General features: G+C 47.7%; 1 protein-coding gene across 2 annotated transcripts; it reads left to right on the top strand.

Moving 5' to 3' along the window:
- Window positions 1-6,819: 6,819 nt before the first annotated feature.
- Window positions 6,820-18,294, top strand: HYAL2 (hyaluronidase 2). Of its 2 annotated transcripts, none has more exons than XM_081900324.1 (4): window positions 6,820-6,974; window positions 9,031-10,012; window positions 14,225-14,314; window positions 16,829-18,294. In XM_081900324.1, exons 2-4 carry the CDS (start codon window positions 9,086-9,088, stop codon window positions 17,231-17,233), a joined length of 1,422 nt encoding a protein of 473 aa, XP_081756450.1. In that variant the 5' UTR covers window positions 6,820-6,974; window positions 9,031-9,085; the 3' UTR covers window positions 17,234-18,294. The 2 variants fall into 2 exon arrangements, with proteins under 2 accessions (XP_081756450.1, XP_081756451.1); XM_081900325.1 differs by lacking the exon at window positions 6,820-6,974 and adding an exon at window positions 6,981-7,134.
- The last annotated feature ends 534 nt before the right edge of the window (window positions 18,295-18,828 follow it).

Raw genomic sequence — 18,828 nt, 5'->3', positions numbered from 1 at the left:
CAAAAAGAAAAGAAAGATTGGTAAGTGTTACATGTGAAAACAGCCTTTCCAAGTTGATGTGGCATTTCTAAATCCCAGATCTGCAGAGGTCCAGTCGGGTAACAAAAATCTCCTCTTCCACCTCTTCCCTCAGTGCTTATCAGCCAGGACTTTGAGCCGTCCAGCTCTTTTGTGTGGGGACGAACTTCTGTGCTCCTTCCCAGTCTAGCCACCCCCTTTGAGAGCCCCATTGTGAGGGCAGGCTGTGGCAACTCCTTTATCTGTAGAGATTTGCAGCCTTGCCCAAGTGCATTCATCCAGCCTCTCCCTCCCACTGGGAATTTTATCCTCTGAAGAAGTGGAAAGGACTCAGTCCTTTGAGGAGCCATCTAGCCAGGGCCCCCACTCCTAGAGGGGGAGGGGGGAGCTGTGATCAGATTGCAGATGGGCTGCCCTTTGGTTTCCCCTCCCCCATCCCGGATCCGCTATGGAACAAGGCAGAGGAACTGGGGGTCGGACTGAACAGGTGGCTGGGGGGTGGGTGGGACTGGTTAGGAAGCCTGTGGTGTCCAACTGAGGCCTCTCAACCAGCAAGCACACTTTGCAAGATCTCTCAGCTTAGGGATTCTTATAAAGATTTCTAGAGGGGTCACCATATTACCCTGTTAACAGCAAAAACAGCAATGGGTCTTGTGGGTCCAGCATATTTATTATGGCATAAGCTTTTGTGGACCAGAATTAACCATCAGACACACACACACACACACACACACTGGGGTGGCGGGGATGATTATAAACAGAAAAGTCAGAAGGAAAGGAAACACAGAAGAATTCAAACACTAGTTTATGTGAGGTTCCAGGTCTGAGTTTTCCTTTAGTTTTACCATTCAGCAGTTCTTCCTGTTTGTGTTTGGTTTACCGTCCCACTTACAACCATGAGTGTGTACCTGCAACACACACACTCCCCAGTATGCTTTTTAAAAAACAGAATTTCTACTCCTGAATTTTAAGGCAGGAATTGCCAACCTTTTTTTTTAAAGCCCATGGGCACATTAGGATTTTTGAGTGTGTGCTATGGATGCCACCCCTCGGATCACTTCTCTCCCCTGGATCAGTCACAACACACACAGGGAGAATGAAGTTGTGCACATGCCCACTCTGCTTTTCCAAGGAATCTGTGAAAAAGTCAAAATAATTCATTAGAATTTCAAAAAGCATAAGGTTTCATACAGCAGTGGGAAAGAAAGTCACTTGTCCAAACCTCCTCCTTCAGATGTATGTACTTTTCAAAGAAAAAAAAAAGTTAACCACGCTCATTGCCTCTTGACCAACAGGACTGTGGGTGGGGAGTCTCAGAGGTTTTGTGGGCATCAAAAGAATGCTGCTCAGGGACCATGGATGCCATGAGCACCACATTGGGGAACCTCAAAATTGAAGGCATTATCGCTAAGTACCAGCACACTGTTACAGGTGCAGAAGCACTGCCAGAGGGACAGGTGCTAGAAATTTCCAGTTATTTGGATATGCTGTGCCTCTTTGCAGAAATGTATCCTGTTGGGATCTAGGAATCTGGAAACCTTATTAGCATTGTCATCATTCTGGACATCACACTGTTTTCTTGGCCACACCTGGTGATGCAGTTTGTTTTTTCGTGTGTGGTGAAAGTATAGCTTTGACGTACAAAACTGAGCCTGTCAGAGGCAAACCCCCTCAGGGGTTTCCTCTAACATGATGCCTGGGTGGAGGAACTTCCTGTGCAGGAAGGAAACGGACGTTCCCTGGCGTTATCTGGCTGCTCCAAATAAAAAGCTGGATTTTCCTGCAGTGGTGTGAAACCTAGCAACAAAAAGGCTGCTTTTCTGACAGACTGGCTATACAGTATCTCCAGTCACACACACACACACACACAAATGTTCTTGAACTGTGTAACAGTCCTGTTCCTCCTGTGGAAGGTGGCAATTGTGAGCAAGTCAACTGCCACAAAGAATCTCAGAGGTTAATTAGCACAGAGAAGTCCCCCTCACGATCCGACGGGAGGCTGAGAACACTGTAAGGGACGTGATAAGCAAAAATCAGTGGGTCCTCTCTCTGGTTGTGCCAATATGACACAATGCACCTAACACTGAAGCATGGTTGCTTGCCACCTGTTTCCCTAGCAGGTGAAGGGCCATAGCTCAGGGGAAGAACGTCTACCTTTCAAGGAGAAGGCCACAGGTTCAACCCCCAGAACCTCCAGGAAGGCCTGGGCGAAACTCCAGGAGAGTTGCTTCCAGGCAGTGTAGATAGTACTGAGCTAGATGGACCAATGGTCTGACTGAGTATAAGTCAGCTTCCTATTTTCCTAATCCTGTGCCGTTAACTTGGCCTGCATGCAGCCTCACTGCTATGCATAGAATTGCTTGCTGCAAATCTCACATACTTCCTCTCTTCAGCAGCATCCAGTGCCTGAACACAAGAAGAGCCTGTTGGCTCAGGTAGGTGGCGGCCCATCTAGTTCAGCATCCTGGCCAACCAAATGCCTATGGGAATCCCCAAAGTAGGACCCAAGCTCTCCCTATTTGTGATTCCCAGCAATTGTCATTCAGAGGCTTACTGTTCCCCAACAATGATGGTAGAACGTAACTATTGTGCCCAGCAGCCACTGATAGCCTTACCCTCCATAAATTTGTCTAATCCTCTTTTAAAATAATCTACGTTGGTGGTCATCTCTGCCTCCTGTGGGAGTGAATTCCATAGTATGATTAGGTGCTCTGTGAAGAAGTACATTTTTCTGTCCTGAATCTTCCACTCCCAGCTTCACAGAATGCTCATGAGTTCCAGTGTTACGAAAGAGGAGAAAAGCTTTTTGCAATCCAGTTTGTCCACAGTGTTGCTATTACTTCCCTTTTCTCTAAACTAAAAAGCCCTAAATGTTTCTTGTAGAGATTTCTGTTGATTTAGGGAACTTTTTTTATTTCAGATGGAAACTGAGCTGGAATAATTATTTTAAAAAGCACACACACACCCCCCACACATACATACATACATTTTGACTCTAGGACGTCCCAAGCAATTGGTTGGCATCCCTCTGTCTCAGGAGACAATATTATCCAACAAAACGCATAGACTTCATAATCAAAAAAGAAAAATCCCCAAGAAGAGCTTACCACACTCTGCAGGGATGAATTGTCCCCACCAATCCAACTTCACTAGATGGTGGCCCATCCATGACAAAGGAATGCATTTCGCACATACCCTTACAGTCCATCCCTCACACCACTGAGCAAAGACTACATCGGGAATCAGGATGTGTCCTGCTTGATCTTTCAGACCAACAACCATTCAAGAGAAGCCCATGGTTGCCATAGAGGTCACAAAGTCACAAATTGGCCCAAGAACAACCTTTGTGTAGATGTTAAAGTCACCCAGAACTATTGGCCATGGTAGAGGCCTCCTCTGCCAGTTTGCTCAGGAAGCCTGTTAGGAAGCAAGATGATTGACACAGCAGCAGAAGCAGCAACAACCAGATAAGCAACCAAAAGCAGTGGAAGTGTCAGAAAAAGGGCATAGAGACCAGCCATTTCCCCAGATGATCATCAGCCTCTCCACTTAAACTGTAGCTCACCCTGCTCACAACCACCAAAACTGAGCTAGTATCATAGTAGCTCCCTGCCACATACCCAACCAAGACATATCTTCACACCATCACCCAATTAAAGTATGTGCAGCACAGGGATTAGGGTCAAAGATAGCAAACGAAGGACCAGTAGTAACAAACATGACCCACACTGCGAGCCAGAATCTGTTTTCCATACCCACTCAGGGGAACCCCAACAGAACCAGGCTTACCTTCACTGAGGCCACAGGCCTGTTTCTTCCACAGGACCTGGCCACTGGCCAATTATTCCTGTTCCTAACTGACAGTGTCCTTTATCACTTTCCAAGGTAGCAATCCCGCTTTATGTTGTTACTTCAGGATTAACCCCACCACACACAGCCTCGTCAGTACTTATGAGTCAAACCTGAGATAAGTTCTGGGTCCACCATCACGCTCCCAGCTGTAATACTCATCTTGCAAGCAGATTAAAAGGAAAAAAAAACCCATACACACCTAGTCATACTATCAACTTGAAGCAGTCAGATAATGAACACTCTTACTGGCCAGGAAGAGAAGAGTAGATAAGGCACAGGATGGTGCCAGCCACCAGGCTGCTCAGCCCTTCTCTGGTCCACACTCCCAGATGTTAATATTTGTGCCAGTAAAAAACCAGTCAACACACTGGGAGCACAGAATGCTCTTGGGCCTGATCAGGCTGGTGTCACTTGCAGCATTTTTCCTGGGCTTCCAAAATGAGACACTCTCCATTGACTCCTGGGTATGCTTTCTGGTGAAGTGTGTGTTCTGGTGACAGCATGTGGGGAAAGGAGCCAAACTTCATTGTTGAACAAAACCCAACTATTTGGCATCTTGGCTCTCAAGAGCTGCATTTTCTCCCAATTTCTAGTGGCACTTTGGAAAAGCTCCAAAGCACTGGCCAGTAGGGATGTGCTAATTGTTTGCAATGGCAGCATCTTGCATTGGCATGATGCCCCCTGTTGCCAGGATACTGGGAGCCACCCAGCGAGGCCGACAGGCACATTCCTGGGAAGAAGACTCTCCTTCACAAGACAATGGCTGTTCAGTGAAAGGCAGATTGCTCCTGCGGCAGATGCTTATCTGCAGTCTATAATCAAATGACTGCTCTGAGGGATTCCAAGCTCTGGACATAACAACCGCTTTGTGGTCTTGATAATAGAGCCAGTGCTCCCAAGTCAATCCTTATACCAATTGCCACTGAGAGGGATGGTGTGGGAAGGGGGGTGCCCACAAGTTGTTTGGCCTTCAGAAATTCTTGTTTGGGGCAAAAGCTCTTACAGAACAGTTCCCGCTCAAGGCTCCTTGGGAGGCCAGAAATAGAACTTCATTAACTATGAACCCCACAATTTTGCATTAATGAAGCTCAGTAATAGCCAGCCAGGAGTCTCCATTACCCTCCTCTACATTTTCTCTTTCTCATAAACTCCAGTCCTACCCCACCTCCTTTTCATTATAGCGGCACTTTTGGGGAAGGGCCGAGCTTAATCGTCTATGCCAAGCGATGCAAACAGGAATGATGGTTTAAAACAAATAACTTTGATCATATAAAATACTGTCCCTTGCCATTGTTCTGAAACTACATAGAAAGAAAGAAAAACACTTTATTCAGCAGAGAAAGCAAGGCAGAAATGAACAGGGACTCTGATGGGATGGAATAAAGGGGGCAGCTTCAGAAGGTATTGGTGGGCACATAGATACAGTGGTACCTCAGGTTACATATGCTTCAGGTTACATACGCTTCAGGTTACAGACTCTGCTAACCCAGAAATAGTACCTCGGGTTAAGAACTTTGCTTCAGGATAATAACAGAAATCGTGCTCTGGCGGTGCAGCAGCAGCAGGAGGCCCCATTAGCTAAAGTGGTGCTTCAGGTTAAGAACAGTTTCAGGTTAAGTACAGACCTCCGGAACGAGTTAAGTACTTAACCTGAGGTTCCACTGTAAAATGAAGATAGCACTGGTTGCCTACAACATTCCCAGCACTTAATTGCTAAAAAGAGGGGTGATGGGGTTCAGTCCTGCCTAGAATTAGTGTGGCACAATTCCTGCAACCAAGCTCAGAATCAGAAAAGTCCCCAACTCAAATCTCTCCTCTCCAAGAACTCACTATATGACCATCTCTCAGTCTCTTCACTCTGTGATATGCAAAAATGAGGATACCTTGCCGGGCTGCTGTACACACGATGTATGTAAAGTTTGCTGCACTCTAAACCTTTCATGTAAGTGTACATAAATGATATGAACCAGGGGCAGCCAACATGGGGCTCTACCAACGTTGGACTACAACTCCTGCCATGCCTGATAATTGGCTGCACGAACTTGCCGAATCTGATGGGAGTTGTAGTCCAACAACATATCAAGGGCACTATGCTGGCTGAGCTTGATATAAATTGTTGCACCCTTTGATTGAGGAGCTTTATTCTTTAATGATATGCACGGTGTGGGGTTGCTGTGAGTGTGTTGAGTTTTTAAGGAAGGGCACTCTGCACATGCCAAGGGGCACTCCTCCCAGGTTTCTGGTACTGTGCTGGAAATTAGCTCCAGGGCTGAGCCCTGGCAATTTCTACTTTGAATAAAGTCCCAAGCATAGGTGCCAACTCCCAAGGGGCCTGGGTGGGTGCCTGAGTACCCACAAAATCCCCCATGAAGGGGCTGGGCACCCAAAATTTCAGTGCCAGGGCCATGCACACTGCATGGCACCCATGGCCCTGGGCACCCTCAGTCGCGGAGCCAAGTTGGCTTTCCTGATCCCGAGTGAGCAACCCCTTGCGAAGAAGAGCTCTGAGTGGTTGGCAACTCAAGCCCCTCTCCAACATAAACCCATCGCCTTTTCCTGTAGAGGCTGGGGGTGGCCGGGGTGGGGGGTGACTGCAACCGCCTTTGCTCACCGGGGTCTGCGAACTTGCTGGCATCTTGCCTACTACCATATTACATTCCACCCGACTGATGATGTTCGCTTCCCTTTAAGAGGCAAAGCCACACTTGGCATACGGAAAGCAGCTGGATTGTACCAAGTGGCTCCGCTAGGCGGGGGAGCACTCACACCGGACAATACTAAGGGGGTGGCGGAAACAACGCCATTTGCACCCGAGCGTTGCAAAATCAAAGTGTGCAAGGATATCAGCTCCCAAACGTCTTTCTCGGTTCTTGCTGCTCGCGCAAAAGTCCGCAGAAGGCTTGTTCCATGGTGTGCCCCTTCTCCCCCTTTCCTGAAATCGGCAATGGGCTGTCCCTCGCTCTGATCTTTTAAGGGAGAAGCGGACTTGCCGGAGAAGCGGGTGGGTGGTACTGGGCTCATGTGCCCTTTAAGTAGAGGCTGCTCTGCGCCCAGGAGGATATATTGCTTAAGCTGGCAAGGGGGGTGATAAGTTAAGTACCCAGGTGAGTTCGTACAGTGGGGGACGCAGAGAGCTTCCCCGCCCCCAGCCCCAGGACTGTAGGACAATGGAGATGCGGCTCGAGGAGCCCTCAGGGCTGGTTTAGAGTTGGCTGGCAAGGAGTGTCTGAAGTTGAGCAGGGAATCGGAGAGGAGGAGAAGGAGGTGTGTGTGTGTGTTTAGTGTGGTTTTCCCTAAAGTACTTTTTTTCTGCTTAGCTGTTCCTCTCTCGGGTCCCCTAGCGCATCTGTGCAGGGGTAAGTTTTTCTGCAAGACTGCAGATCGCTTTCCCTGCTTGGTTTGGCAAGCCTCCTGGTTGATGAAATGCCCTTTTGAGGAAGCCGAGCCAGTGAATGGAAAATATCTTTTTCTCTCTCGCTTGAACTTATTTCTTCCGGCCCCTTCCTATGTGCACCGCTTGAATATTTTGCGGCGAGTGATTCTGGTTTGCATTTTGGCTGAACATCACGGTTTCAAGCTACTTGCTTTTTAGTGGGCAGATTTTTTTGCTGGAAAGATCACGCTCGCTCGGAACTCGGAATATTTGACTTGGTGTTTGCGTTAGCACGTGGAAGTGCTCTTCCATCTGTTCTGCTGACCCGGCTTCAGTAACTACTTGGGTCTTGATTTTCTTTTCTTTTCTAGCTAAGTTTTCCCACTTTTTGCTGCCGCCTGTTCTTCTAGCGTTGTCCGATTGCTGCAGTAACAGTCTTTAAAGCTATTCTTTTTCCAAAAGTGACTTAGTTCAGTTTCTGACATCCACATTTCCCCACAACTCTTTCCTCTAAAATGCTATTTGATAGGGATTCTTTCTTTCCACCAAATAGTTCACTTTTTGAACTTTTCGGGGGGGGGGGGACTTTAGAAGCTATGTTGTTCCTCACCAGCAATATGTTAAAGTGTGTATAACAGGGAAGCAAAATTTTACAAACAAAGGATAACTTTCTTTTAAAAAAATATTAAAATGGTGTTGATTTTGTTGATGTGTTGAAAGAGAAAATACTGACTTTCATGTTAGGAAGGTAGGCATTTTGGTCTAAATTTAAGAAAGTGTTCTGATATTGGAGGACCATCCTTTCCTGGGGAAGGCTTTAAATGCAGTTCTTTCAAAGTAGCTCTTGGACTCTCTTTCAGCAGTAGTGATAAGGGTCATCAAAGCTGAGGTCTCACTTGCTTGGCTTCCTTAGTGAAAAGCTTCTGCTGCCAGGGTTGTGATGGGCTAACTTCTCTGTTTACTTGCCCCATTTTCCTCCTGAGGCTAATGGCGCTTTTGTACCATCTGTATGCTTGTATAATGGCCCTGTCTCCCCTCTAGGTCCACCAGTTAGTCTAGGGTTATGCTGATGACGGGCCTTCAGGGAAAAGAAAGCAGGAAGGTTCTCCTTAAGAGCTGCCCTGTCTAGGAAGTATCTCTGCAGGGCTGGCAGGCCTGAAGCCGCTAAATAAACAGGCGGCTGGTTTTCTGGACCCATGTGTCCCTGCATGCTGATTCTTGAGGCTCTGAGAACCTCTCTGCCAGGTTTTGCTCTGCTCTCCGCTGCTGTTTATTTGATTGTGCCTGCCATGCTTTTGCTAGACTCTGTAGACTTTTCCAACTCTCAGTCCTGTAGCAGATGGTGGGTTACGCCAGATTGCAGACGGAGCTCTGGGAACGGGTACGAAAGTTGGGAAATAAAAGCATGTTGCCTGTTGAGATGCCACAGGTTTTTTTTTAAAGGGGGTTGGGATCATAACAATAATCGCTAAATTCTGAACACTGCCACAGTCATTGTATACCAGACTAGGCCAGCTCTCTGGTGTGTGTGTGTGTTTCAATTCCCAATTAGCTCCCACCTTCTGAGTACGATAAAGACTAGTGGAGGGAGGAGTTTTACTGATAGAGATAGAAGTTCTGGTTGAGGAATTCTTTTTTCCTTTGTTTCCAAAGAAGCATTTCAAATGGCCGCCTTTAGCTTATACTGTTGTACCAAGGAGTTTGCGCCTGGTCAAAAAGTGTGATTCCTTTTCCTTACTTTAGCATAACCACACATTTCTCTGCTCTTCTTGTGTCTTCTTTTGCAGGCCTTTGCTCTGCCTGCAACCTGCCACCACCTTGTCCCCAAACCACTTGGAGAGGATGCAGGGAAGCTCTGTGCTGGAAGTGACTTGGTTTGTGTTCCTGGTTGTGGCTGGCGCCCCTGGGCAGGACGAAGAGAAGCCCGCCTTTACCCCCATTCTCACCCGCAGGCCTTTTATTGTGGCTTGGAACGCGCCAACCGAGGAATGCAAGCCTCGCTATGGTGTCCAGCCAGATCTCAGCATCTTTGACGTTCATGCCTCGACCAATGAACTTTTTGTGGACCAGAACTTGACCATTTTCTATAAAGAGCGCCTGGGCCTCTATCCCTACTATGATGGGGGGAAGGCTGTGAATGGGGGTGTCCCCCAAAACAGCAATTTACAGCAGCATCGGAACCAACTGGAATCTAGTATTAGGAAATACATCCGCACTGAGACAAAGGAGGGGTTGGCTGTGATCGACTGGGAAGAGTGGAGACCCATCTGGGTCCGGAACTGGCAGTCGAAAGACATCTACCGCAATGTCTCCCGTTTACTTGTGAAGGCTCGGCAGCCTCACCTGCTGGAGGACCAGGTGAAGAAGGAGGCTCAGTATGAATTTGAGTCGTATGCCCGTGAGTTTATGAGCGAGACCTTGAGATACGCCAAGTACTATCGCCCCCGGCAGCTGTGGGGCTTCTACCTCTTCCCCGACTGCTACAACCACGACTACAGTAAGAACCAGGACAGCTACACAGGGTGCTGCCCAGATGTGGAGAAGTCACGCAACGACCATCTTTTCTGGCTTTGGAAGGAGAGCACTGCCCTTTACCCTTCCATCTACCTGGAGCAGGTGCTGGCCAACCACACAAATGGCCGCAAATTTGTGAGGTCTCGGGTAGGAGAGGCCCTTCGCATCTCCCAGCAGCACCATGATAACTATAGCCTACCGGTCTTTGTCTACACCAGGCCCACCTATATACGCACACAGAATGTCCTGAGCGAGGTAAGAAAGCCTTTCCTATCTGGTAAATGTTACTCTGTCGGAATTGGGAAATAGCCAAGAATCCAGGGCCATTGGGGTTGGATTTCTGTCCCATGAAGAGGAGCAGTCTGAAGGACAGGTCAGCCCAGCTTGTGATCCACCAGCAATGTATGGCACTCTCCAGGGGTGTAATAAACTTTCTGGTGTGCTGTCTGCCTGACACTGAAACAATGGGGCTAGGGTGGGAGGCTACTTGGCACTTAGCTGGCCACCAATACCTAGCTGGTGAGCTGCTTTTGCCTTCCTGGGTCAAACATTGTTCAGACCTGTTATAGCAATAACTGAGATGCATTAGTTTGTGGTAATAACTGATAAGCATGATCAGACAAAGGCTGCTTATCAGAAGCTTTAATTAGGTCTCCAACCAAAGTTTTGTGGGCTGGGACTGCTCCCAGGAAGCACCTGTGAGCTGTGGATCCTGTGGATTTGCTGTACAATGGGAGGTGGGAAAGGACTTCTCCTTTATCTTGGTCCTAAGCAAATTGACTTGATGTGTAATGGAAACTTAAGAAGTCTAGGGTGGGGCTGAGGAGGGAAGGAGGCAGCTGCTTCTGTCTGTCTCCCTCATCAGTTGTATGGCTGTGGCAGCACTGCTGCAAAAAAGTGCTGTTCTTTATGGACATTTAATTCTCCTAGAAAGAATCATTAGTCTGGCATTTTGCCAAGGGCTTTTCTAAAGAATAGGGAGCCATTGGGCTGGATACATGTCCAGCCCATTGGGGACCACTGAGCTGGAGAAGTCGGAAGTTGCACTCCAAATTGTTCCTATGGGTGGGCTTAGTTCTGGCGCACTGAAGCAAACAGGGTTGGTAAGGGGATGTAGTCTATTGACCCAAGTTCTGTTGGCTTGAAGAGCATCCAGGCATGCCAACTTCAGAGTAGTCCTTTGCCATGGTGCCACAGCCTTTGGAGTGTAGATCTGTGCTGAAAGCCAAGCTGCATTGCTTCTGCCTCCTGCAGTTTCCCAAGGTAACTTCTGAGGCTACCTGGCACTGTAAGATGCAGCAGGATCATGCAGATGCCCCCAAGGTCTGAGCACCACTGAGGCTAGTGTCAGGATTGATGTGACTGGCTTGTCCATAGGCAAAAATGTACTATCTTCTGTCTTCTGCTTTGGCCCACACAACTTGGGAGCAAAAGCTTTCTGAGATAGTTGGTCCCTGTAACTGTATCGTAATCGGTAATCTATTGCAGTATGATTTCTGTTTCCCTCATATAGGAAAAAACTTCCCTATCCTAGCTGGACTTACAGGAAGCAGCAGGCAGCAATGTAGTGTTAGTGATGTGGGGCCTTGGGGTGGGGGGAATCAAAGGCTCATTACTGTTTCTGCAGCAGAGTCTCCAGTGACCTTAAGCCACATGATCAGCATGAAAGGGAAGCTTTTTTAGCCACTATGCTCCAAAGCTATGCATTTTGGAACACCAAAAACACAAGGTGCCTGAGTTTCAAGAGAATGATGTACAACAGGGGTCAGCAAACTTTTTCAGCAGGGGGCCGGTTCACTGTCCCTCAGACCTTGTGGGGGGCTGGACTATATTTTTTTGGGGGGGAAATAATGAACAAATTCCTATGCCCCACAAATAACCCAGAGATGCATTTTAAATAAAAGGACGCATTCTACTCATGTAAAAACATGCTGATTCCCGGGCCCTCCGTGGGCTATATTTAGAAGGCAATTGGGCTGGATCCAGCCCCCAGGCCTTAGTTTGCCTACCCATGGTGTACAAGTTATGTTACATGTAATGAAACATTATGAAAAACATAAGTTTCTCTGAAAGATATTAGAGCACTCCGAATCATTTCCCAAGTATGTGTGCAGAAAACAGTAGATTTAGGTGGAAAGCGTTTTATTGCAACACATCCCCAGTTATTGCTATTTTATCATTATAAGATTGTTGTATAATCTTAGAAGGTGTGTGGCTGGGACTATCATAAAGGGACCCATCACTTCTGAGTTTGCTACTTACAATAGGAAAGGCACTTAAGCTTCAGGGTGGGGGATTTCCTTCCAGAGTTTCTGACCTTGCACATCACTGGGCTCTGTGATGAGTTTTAAGACTGGACCGCTTCTATCTTGCCTTGGCTGGGGTGGGGGAAGTTTCCAAAACAGAATTTTCAGCTGCCCTTACACAACTGGACTTCAGCAATCAGGAGTGCCAGCTTCGCCCCGCAACCGTGGGTGCCCGGGGCCATGGGTGCCATGCAGTGTGCATGGCCCTGGCATTGAAATTTGTGGGTGCCCGGCCCCTTCAAGAGGAATTTTTTGGGTACTCTGGCACCTATGTCAGCAGTTGCAATTACCTTGTAAGTTACTTTAATAAGTTTGCACCTTGCAGATCCGCTGTTTGGAGAAGCAGAGCTGGGCATGATACCTGCACGCACCTTGGGTCTCTCTCTCTTTGAGATCTTAACTTGGTTTCATGCTCTACCTCTAACCAAAGGCAAGAGCAACTTTACAGCTGAGCATTTTGGAAAAATAATAATAATCTGTGGCCAGTGGTGAGTTCTAGAGCCTCAAAAATGCAACCCTTGCTCGTTATGTGGCTGACTTTGCCCATGGATAGAGTGGAAGTTAGTGAATGGAGGTTTTTATCCCTGCTACTTAGGAATCATTCAGATTAACTAGAGGGTGCTCTGAAAGTAAGCAGTGTAAGTGAAACGCTAATTAAAATGACAAACTTCAGACATGTTTAGGCAAGGGGTAGTAACGCCCAAGTTTTGTATTTTAAAAAAGTTGTTGTTGCTCCTTCTTGCTCGGCAACAGTCATTGATAATAAAATGGCAGCTTTAACCACACATGCCTAAAAGGCCTATTCATCCATAGAATACAATTTGCAGTTCCACTCCTCACCCAACCCCTTTGAGCTCTGGGGATGATCTCTGCATTTGGTGTAGCATGATTTGTCCTGGTTGTCTGTACTCTACCAGAGGCATGTTCATACATCTGCCTGAAAATGTAGATGCTGAAAGTGAGGGTGGGGGCAAGCCTTCCTCCAAGGACCTTGTGCATGTCTCAATGTGTCCCTGAACTTGCCCATGTTGCATTGGGGAGTGCCCACTGAATGAAGGTAAATCCTCCATGTAATTGGGGCTGTGCTTTACCATTGCTCTGCCTACTATCAGACCATTGCTCAGTCTGGCTCAGTACTACCTTCATGAACTGGCAGCCACTCTCCAGATTTTCGGGTGGCGAGGCATTCCCAATCCTTCGTGGAATTTTCTGGCCTACCAACATCAGGTGACACCTGTTGTGTGGTGCATGTGCATTGACGGATGGAAAATGTAAGAGGTGGCGATGATTTTAACTTAAGATAATCTACCACCCTACACTCTTTCTGTATCTTCAGATTCTTGAGAGATTGCATGTAGAGAGGTTCTGGCCCTGCCCACTGCAAGTGTGTGACCCTAACAGATTACTTCCATGGAACACGGGTGGCACTGTGGTCTAAACCACTGAGCCTCTTGGGCTTGCCAGTCAGAAGGTTGGTGGTTCAAATCCCCGCAACGGGGTGAGCTCCCAGTGCAATGTCCCAGCTCCTGCCAACCTAGCTGTTTGAAAGCACACCAGTGTGAGTAGACAAATAGGTACTGCTGCAGCAGGAAGGTAAGCGGTGTTTCTGTGCACTCTGGTTTTCATTACGGTGTTTCGTTGCACCAGAAGCGGTTTAGTCCTGCTGGCCATATGACACAGAAAGCTGTCTGTGGGCAAACGCCGGCTCCCTCGGCCTGAAAGTGAGATGAGTGCTACAACCCCATAGTTGCCTTTGACTGGACTTAACCGTCCAGGGGTTCTTTACCTTTTTACCTTTACCTTACTTCCATTGGGAATGAAGCCTTCAAGGGCCGGGGGGCAGGCAGTCCCTCATCCATTTCCTCCACAGCACCAACAAGAAACTCCCTCCCACATGTTGGCCAGGCAAGGTTTTCACCTGTTTCTCTTCGTCAGTCTGAAATGTTGCTTTTATCTGACAGTGTGTATTTTGAAAGGTGAATTATCCTTTCTCTCCACCATAAGGCTGAAACTGGTGTTAAAAGGCACCTCCTTTTACTATATAATAAAGAACAGTCATAATACAGCAACCTATCCATTCTTGAGCTAGAGAGTATCCTACTAATCTCCTAATATTCTGTATCTGTACTAACTGTGGAACTACCTGGATGTTTCTTTCCAGAAAGATTTGATCTCCACCATCGGGGAGAGTGCTGCTCTGGGGGTAGCTGGTGCGATCTTCTGGGGAGATGCAGAGAACACTAGAAGTCGGGTATGTATGTTTCCGCACCATCCGCAGAGAGACAAGCCAAGAGGGAGCTTCTTTCAGATAAAACGGCTCTTCGATCTCACTTCTGCCAACAGCATGTCGGGTCCTGTCTTAATTCAGCAGGCAGCCCTCTTAGTGGAGCTACTTCTGCAATTTGTTCGGTTTAGCAGCTCAGCATCAGCACAGCCTCTTTTTGGTGGGCTGTCAGAAGAAAAAGAAGAGTTTGGATTTGATATCCTGCCTTTTACTCCCTTTAAGGAGTCTCAAAGCGGCTAACATTCTCCTTTCCCTTCCTCCCCCACAACAAACACTCTGTGAGGTGAGTGGGGCTGAGAGACTTCAGAGAAGTGTGACTAACCCAAGGTCACCCAGCGGAGGCATGTGGAGGAGCGGAGACACGAACCCGGTTCCCCAGATTAGGAGACTACCGCTCTTAACCACTACACCACACTGGCTCTCACACTTCTCTCTGTCAGGAGAAGTATGGGAAGAGGCATGTGTTGACAAAGGTACTGGCAACGCCTGGAAGTTGCTGAATGTCAGAAGACCCCAGAAAGGCCCTCTAGGGAACGCTGGTGGTCTCAGGTGTGGGACAAATGGGCTTTCTGGACATCTAACATACCACCACAGAGTAATAAGAGGCATGACAAGACATGATAAAACAAAAAAAATTCCTTCCAGTAGCACCTTAAAGACCAACTAAGTTAGTTCTTGGTATGAGCTTTCGTGTGCATGCACACTTCTTCAGATACATGAAGACATGATAAATTTGACAGAATTTTGTTTCCCTCTGTAAGTTTTATTAATAGGTCAAGCACAAATTGTGGTCCCATGGCAACTCATGACTCCCAAGGGAGTGGCTATTTCATGCATCCCTGAAAAGATCTAGCTTGTATTGTATTATGGCTGGTATTGTTTCTCTTTACTGCCATTGCTTTATTTTCAACCCCAGATCCCGTGTTGCCTCTTACATGCTGCACTGTTTATTATTTTAAGCAATACATAAATACACATACACACGATAGATAGATAGATAGATGATAGATAGATAGAGATAGATAGATGATAGATAGATAGATAGATAGATAGATAGATAGATAGATGATAGATAGATAGATGATAGATAGATAGATAGATAGATAGATAGATAGATAGATAGATGATAGATAGATAGATAGATAGATATAGATATAGATAGATGATAGATAGATGATAGATAGATGATAGATAGATAGATAGATAGATGATGATAGATAGATAGATAGATAGATAGATAGATAGATAGATAGATTAGATGATAGATAGATAGATATAGATAGATAGATAGATAGATGATAGATAGATAGATAGATAGATGATAGATAGATAGATACTGTCAATGCAATGACCACCTGGTACTAGAGGGAGAAGGGTGGCTTTTGACTACTAATGGCTTTTGGCTTTGAGGGGTACAAAGACACTCTTCCTTGGAGCTTTGCTACTTTGTCCAAGGGGGCATGCTCCCCACCAAAGGCCTCCATCGCACTTCCTTGTATTGAATTCAACTAGTTGCCATTCCAGTATTGATACCAAGCATATGCATCATTTCCTAAAGAGATGAAACCATAGAGAGATACCCCCTTTGGTGTCCAGAGTACGTAATGGGCAATAACTGCTTTCAGTGTAAATAGTAGAGACTGAGGCTGTACACAACTCGAGCCTTTCGGTCTTGAGGGAGGCCTCCTTGTGCTGTGAAAGTCCAAGCCTACACCCTAACAGCTGTGGGTAGCCATATTGAGCTGAAAACACTGCCTTTATACTGGCCTTCAAGCACCATGTTTAGCAAAGCTGTGCTGGGAACAGTTCTTCGAAGTTTCCTGCAAGGACGTGAAGCAACCGTACTGACTAGTATGGGGATTGTGTCATCCGGATCTGATGTCTTAAGTCTTTTCAGTGCATCCTCTTGAAAGAGGGAAGTGATAAATTCCCATTACCAAATAGAGCCCCATCTGTTCATGCATTATTCACATGTAGGGCATGTCAGCAGAGGGGGCTGGGCTTTTGGCCCCGCCTCCTCCATCGGACCTTCTTCTTCCATGACTGGGTGTCCTGATTGCATGCAGCCCCTTTGCACAAACAGGTGCTCATGCTCTGAATTTTCTCTGCAGACGAAGTCGGGTGCAAGCTGAGGGGGTTGCAGACCCGGGTTCAGGACTTGGAAGCATGGGTCCGCACAGAAATGCTCCACACATAAGTAATGTGTTATTAGGGTTTAAGAAAGGGATAAATACTGACCAAGGCAGAAACCCTATGCATGCTTACCAAGAAGTAAACTCCATGGAAATAAATGGAATTTACTCTCAGATATGTATTTTGGCTCAGAAATCTAAACTCCTGGATTGCAGGATGGATGTATGGATAGAGGCTTCCATTGGACCTTCTTGCATCAGGGATTCAATAAGAGTGAAATCTCACCACCTGGCTATAGCTGCTAGTCTCCCAGTTCCTGTTGCTAATTTTGAATCCTCTCCTCTGCAGGAAACGTGCCAGCTGATTAAAAACTACATAGAGGAAGGCCTTGGCCGTTACATCGTCAATGTGACCACAGCTGCCGAACTCTGCAGCCACGCTCTGTGCAGTGGCCACGGGCGCTGCCGGCGCATTTTCAGCAACACTGACGTCTTCTTGCATCTCAACCCAGCCAGCTTCGAGATCCACCGCAATGCTCCTGGGCAGGGCAAGCAGCTGTTTGAGGCCACGGGGAACTTTTCTCAGGATGACACTGCCTTCCTCAAGGCCCACTTCCAGTGCCACTGTTACCAGGGATGGCACGGGAAAGGATGCAAGGAGCAGCTGAACCCTCCTGGGGGCGGCCCCTATCTTCGCAGTAACCTGGGACTCCAGTTGCTGATAACTCTCTGTCTGCTGGCCTGCTTGCACTAGGCTGCCTCCAACTGGAATCTCTGCGGCCACAAACTAGTTCCTGGTGCAGCAGGCAGTGGTGATAGGCGGAAAGGGAGAAATAAGAGCCGCCAGCCTCTCGTTTTTATATATATATATTTCTTTAGCAGTGATGTAGCAGACCTACTATTTAAGAGACTGTCCTACCTCTCCCATCTGTGCCACTGGCCCTTTAAGGGGCAAAAAAGTGAAAAAGGACCTTCCCCCCCCCACTGACAGTATTTCTGTGTGCAGGCAGATGAGTGACTGGAGGTGAGGACTGGCAAAGGTAGGGAGGCTGCCATGAGGCCTCGCCTCTCCTGCCTTTCCCTTGCTGTCCAGAAGTATCTCCAACACAGGAGTCGATTTGGTGCCTTGGGTTAGCTACCCAAACAGAAGCAGGAATTTGAGGGTGGGGAAAGTTGTCGAAGGGTAACCTGGGGGTGGGGAGGAGGGAGGAATAGGTCCCACATTCGGCATTCTTTTGGGAGAGGATTAGGGAAAGGGGTGCTTGGCTCTTCTGTTGTAAGGAGGGAGGGGGGCACGGTTAGAAAATGGGAGTCCTGGAGCCTGCTTAGGCCTCAGGAGAGGTGTGGTGGGTTTGGTGGAGCTGCTGTAGTGAGGAGAAAATTGCTGCTGTTTAAAACATGCCTCTTTAGGATAGCCAATAGAGAAGGAGAGAAAGCATTGCCCAGCCAGTGGGGTTTAACCTAGAGAGTAGAAAAGGCTCTGGTGGCGAAAATGCCCTTTGCTGACCGACTGGGTGGGCGGGCAAACAACATTTGTATTGCTCTGAGAAGGGCAGCCGTGGGGTGCGGGAGTGCCATGCCCCCGATCCGTGTGTGGCCGGTGCTGAGTTGGTGCCCTGCATCCGTTACAGGAAAACCAAAAAAGTTTTACCTCAGAATTAAAGACACACCGAGAAAACGTAATTGGCGTTCTGCATTGTGTGTTGGGAGCTTGCTTCGTTGCCCCGAGGGGCCCTTCATGCCAATAAGGAGGCTCCAGCTGTGAGTGGTATTTGCCTTCAGACCCCAATAAAACGTTGGCCGGCTTTTCATTAACACCTCCCCCCATCGTGTGTGGCTTTGTCCTTCTCATCACAGAACTGTGGCTCTGGCTAGTGCTGGTCACCCTCCTGTGACCATCCCTGAGTAGCTGCGCCTAAACCAGATCATTCTTACTCGTCTTAACAATTCCCTCAGCTCTTCCCGTTTCGGGTGCAGCCAGAGAGTTTGGAGACCCCCCAATGAAAGAGGCCTGTTGCTGCTGCGGCTGCACCCCCCTCTCCCCTTCTGCTGTTTGTACAGAGGCCATCTGCCAGCCTGGCCTTCAGCTCTCCTTCCCAGTGTTGCTCTTTGTCTCTACTGGAGCAGCAAGGGGCTGCCTCTCCTTGTCCGGACTTCCTGCTCCTTGTAATTAAGTCAACGAGTTTTGGCTGGCAAAGCCAAGCAGTTGCCAAAGTGGAAGGAACACTGGGTGTCTCTGTCAGGGTCATGTGCCCTGCACAGGAGAGCGAGAGGCTGCAGGCAGGGGCGGGGCCTGACTACCATTGTATTCCTTTTCTCCCCAAACAGCCGTGTTTCTCCTTGCTTCTC

Source organism: Podarcis melisellensis, assembly GCF_964234715.1.
Source record: "Podarcis melisellensis genome assembly, chromosome: 2".
Lineage (NCBI taxonomy): Eukaryota > Metazoa > Chordata > Lepidosauria > Squamata > Lacertidae > Podarcis > Podarcis melisellensis.
The sequence above is the reverse complement of the archived record's forward strand: the minus strand, read 5'-3'. Positions and strand labels throughout refer to the sequence as shown.

Bases quoted from the DNA above. Each gene is read 5' to 3' on its own strand.
- HYAL2 (XM_081900324.1), top strand. From the start codon at position 9,086: ATGCAGGGAAGCTCTGTGCTGGAAGTGACTTGGTTTGTGTTCCTGGTT. The intron at 10,013-14,224 runs GTAAGAAAGCCT...GTTTCTTTCCAG, and splicing joins CACAGAATGTCCTGAGCGAG to AAAGATTTGATCTCCACCAT. The intron at 14,315-16,828 runs GTATGTATGTTT...TCTCCTCTGCAG, and splicing joins CAGAGAACACTAGAAGTCGG to GAAACGTGCCAGCTGATTAA.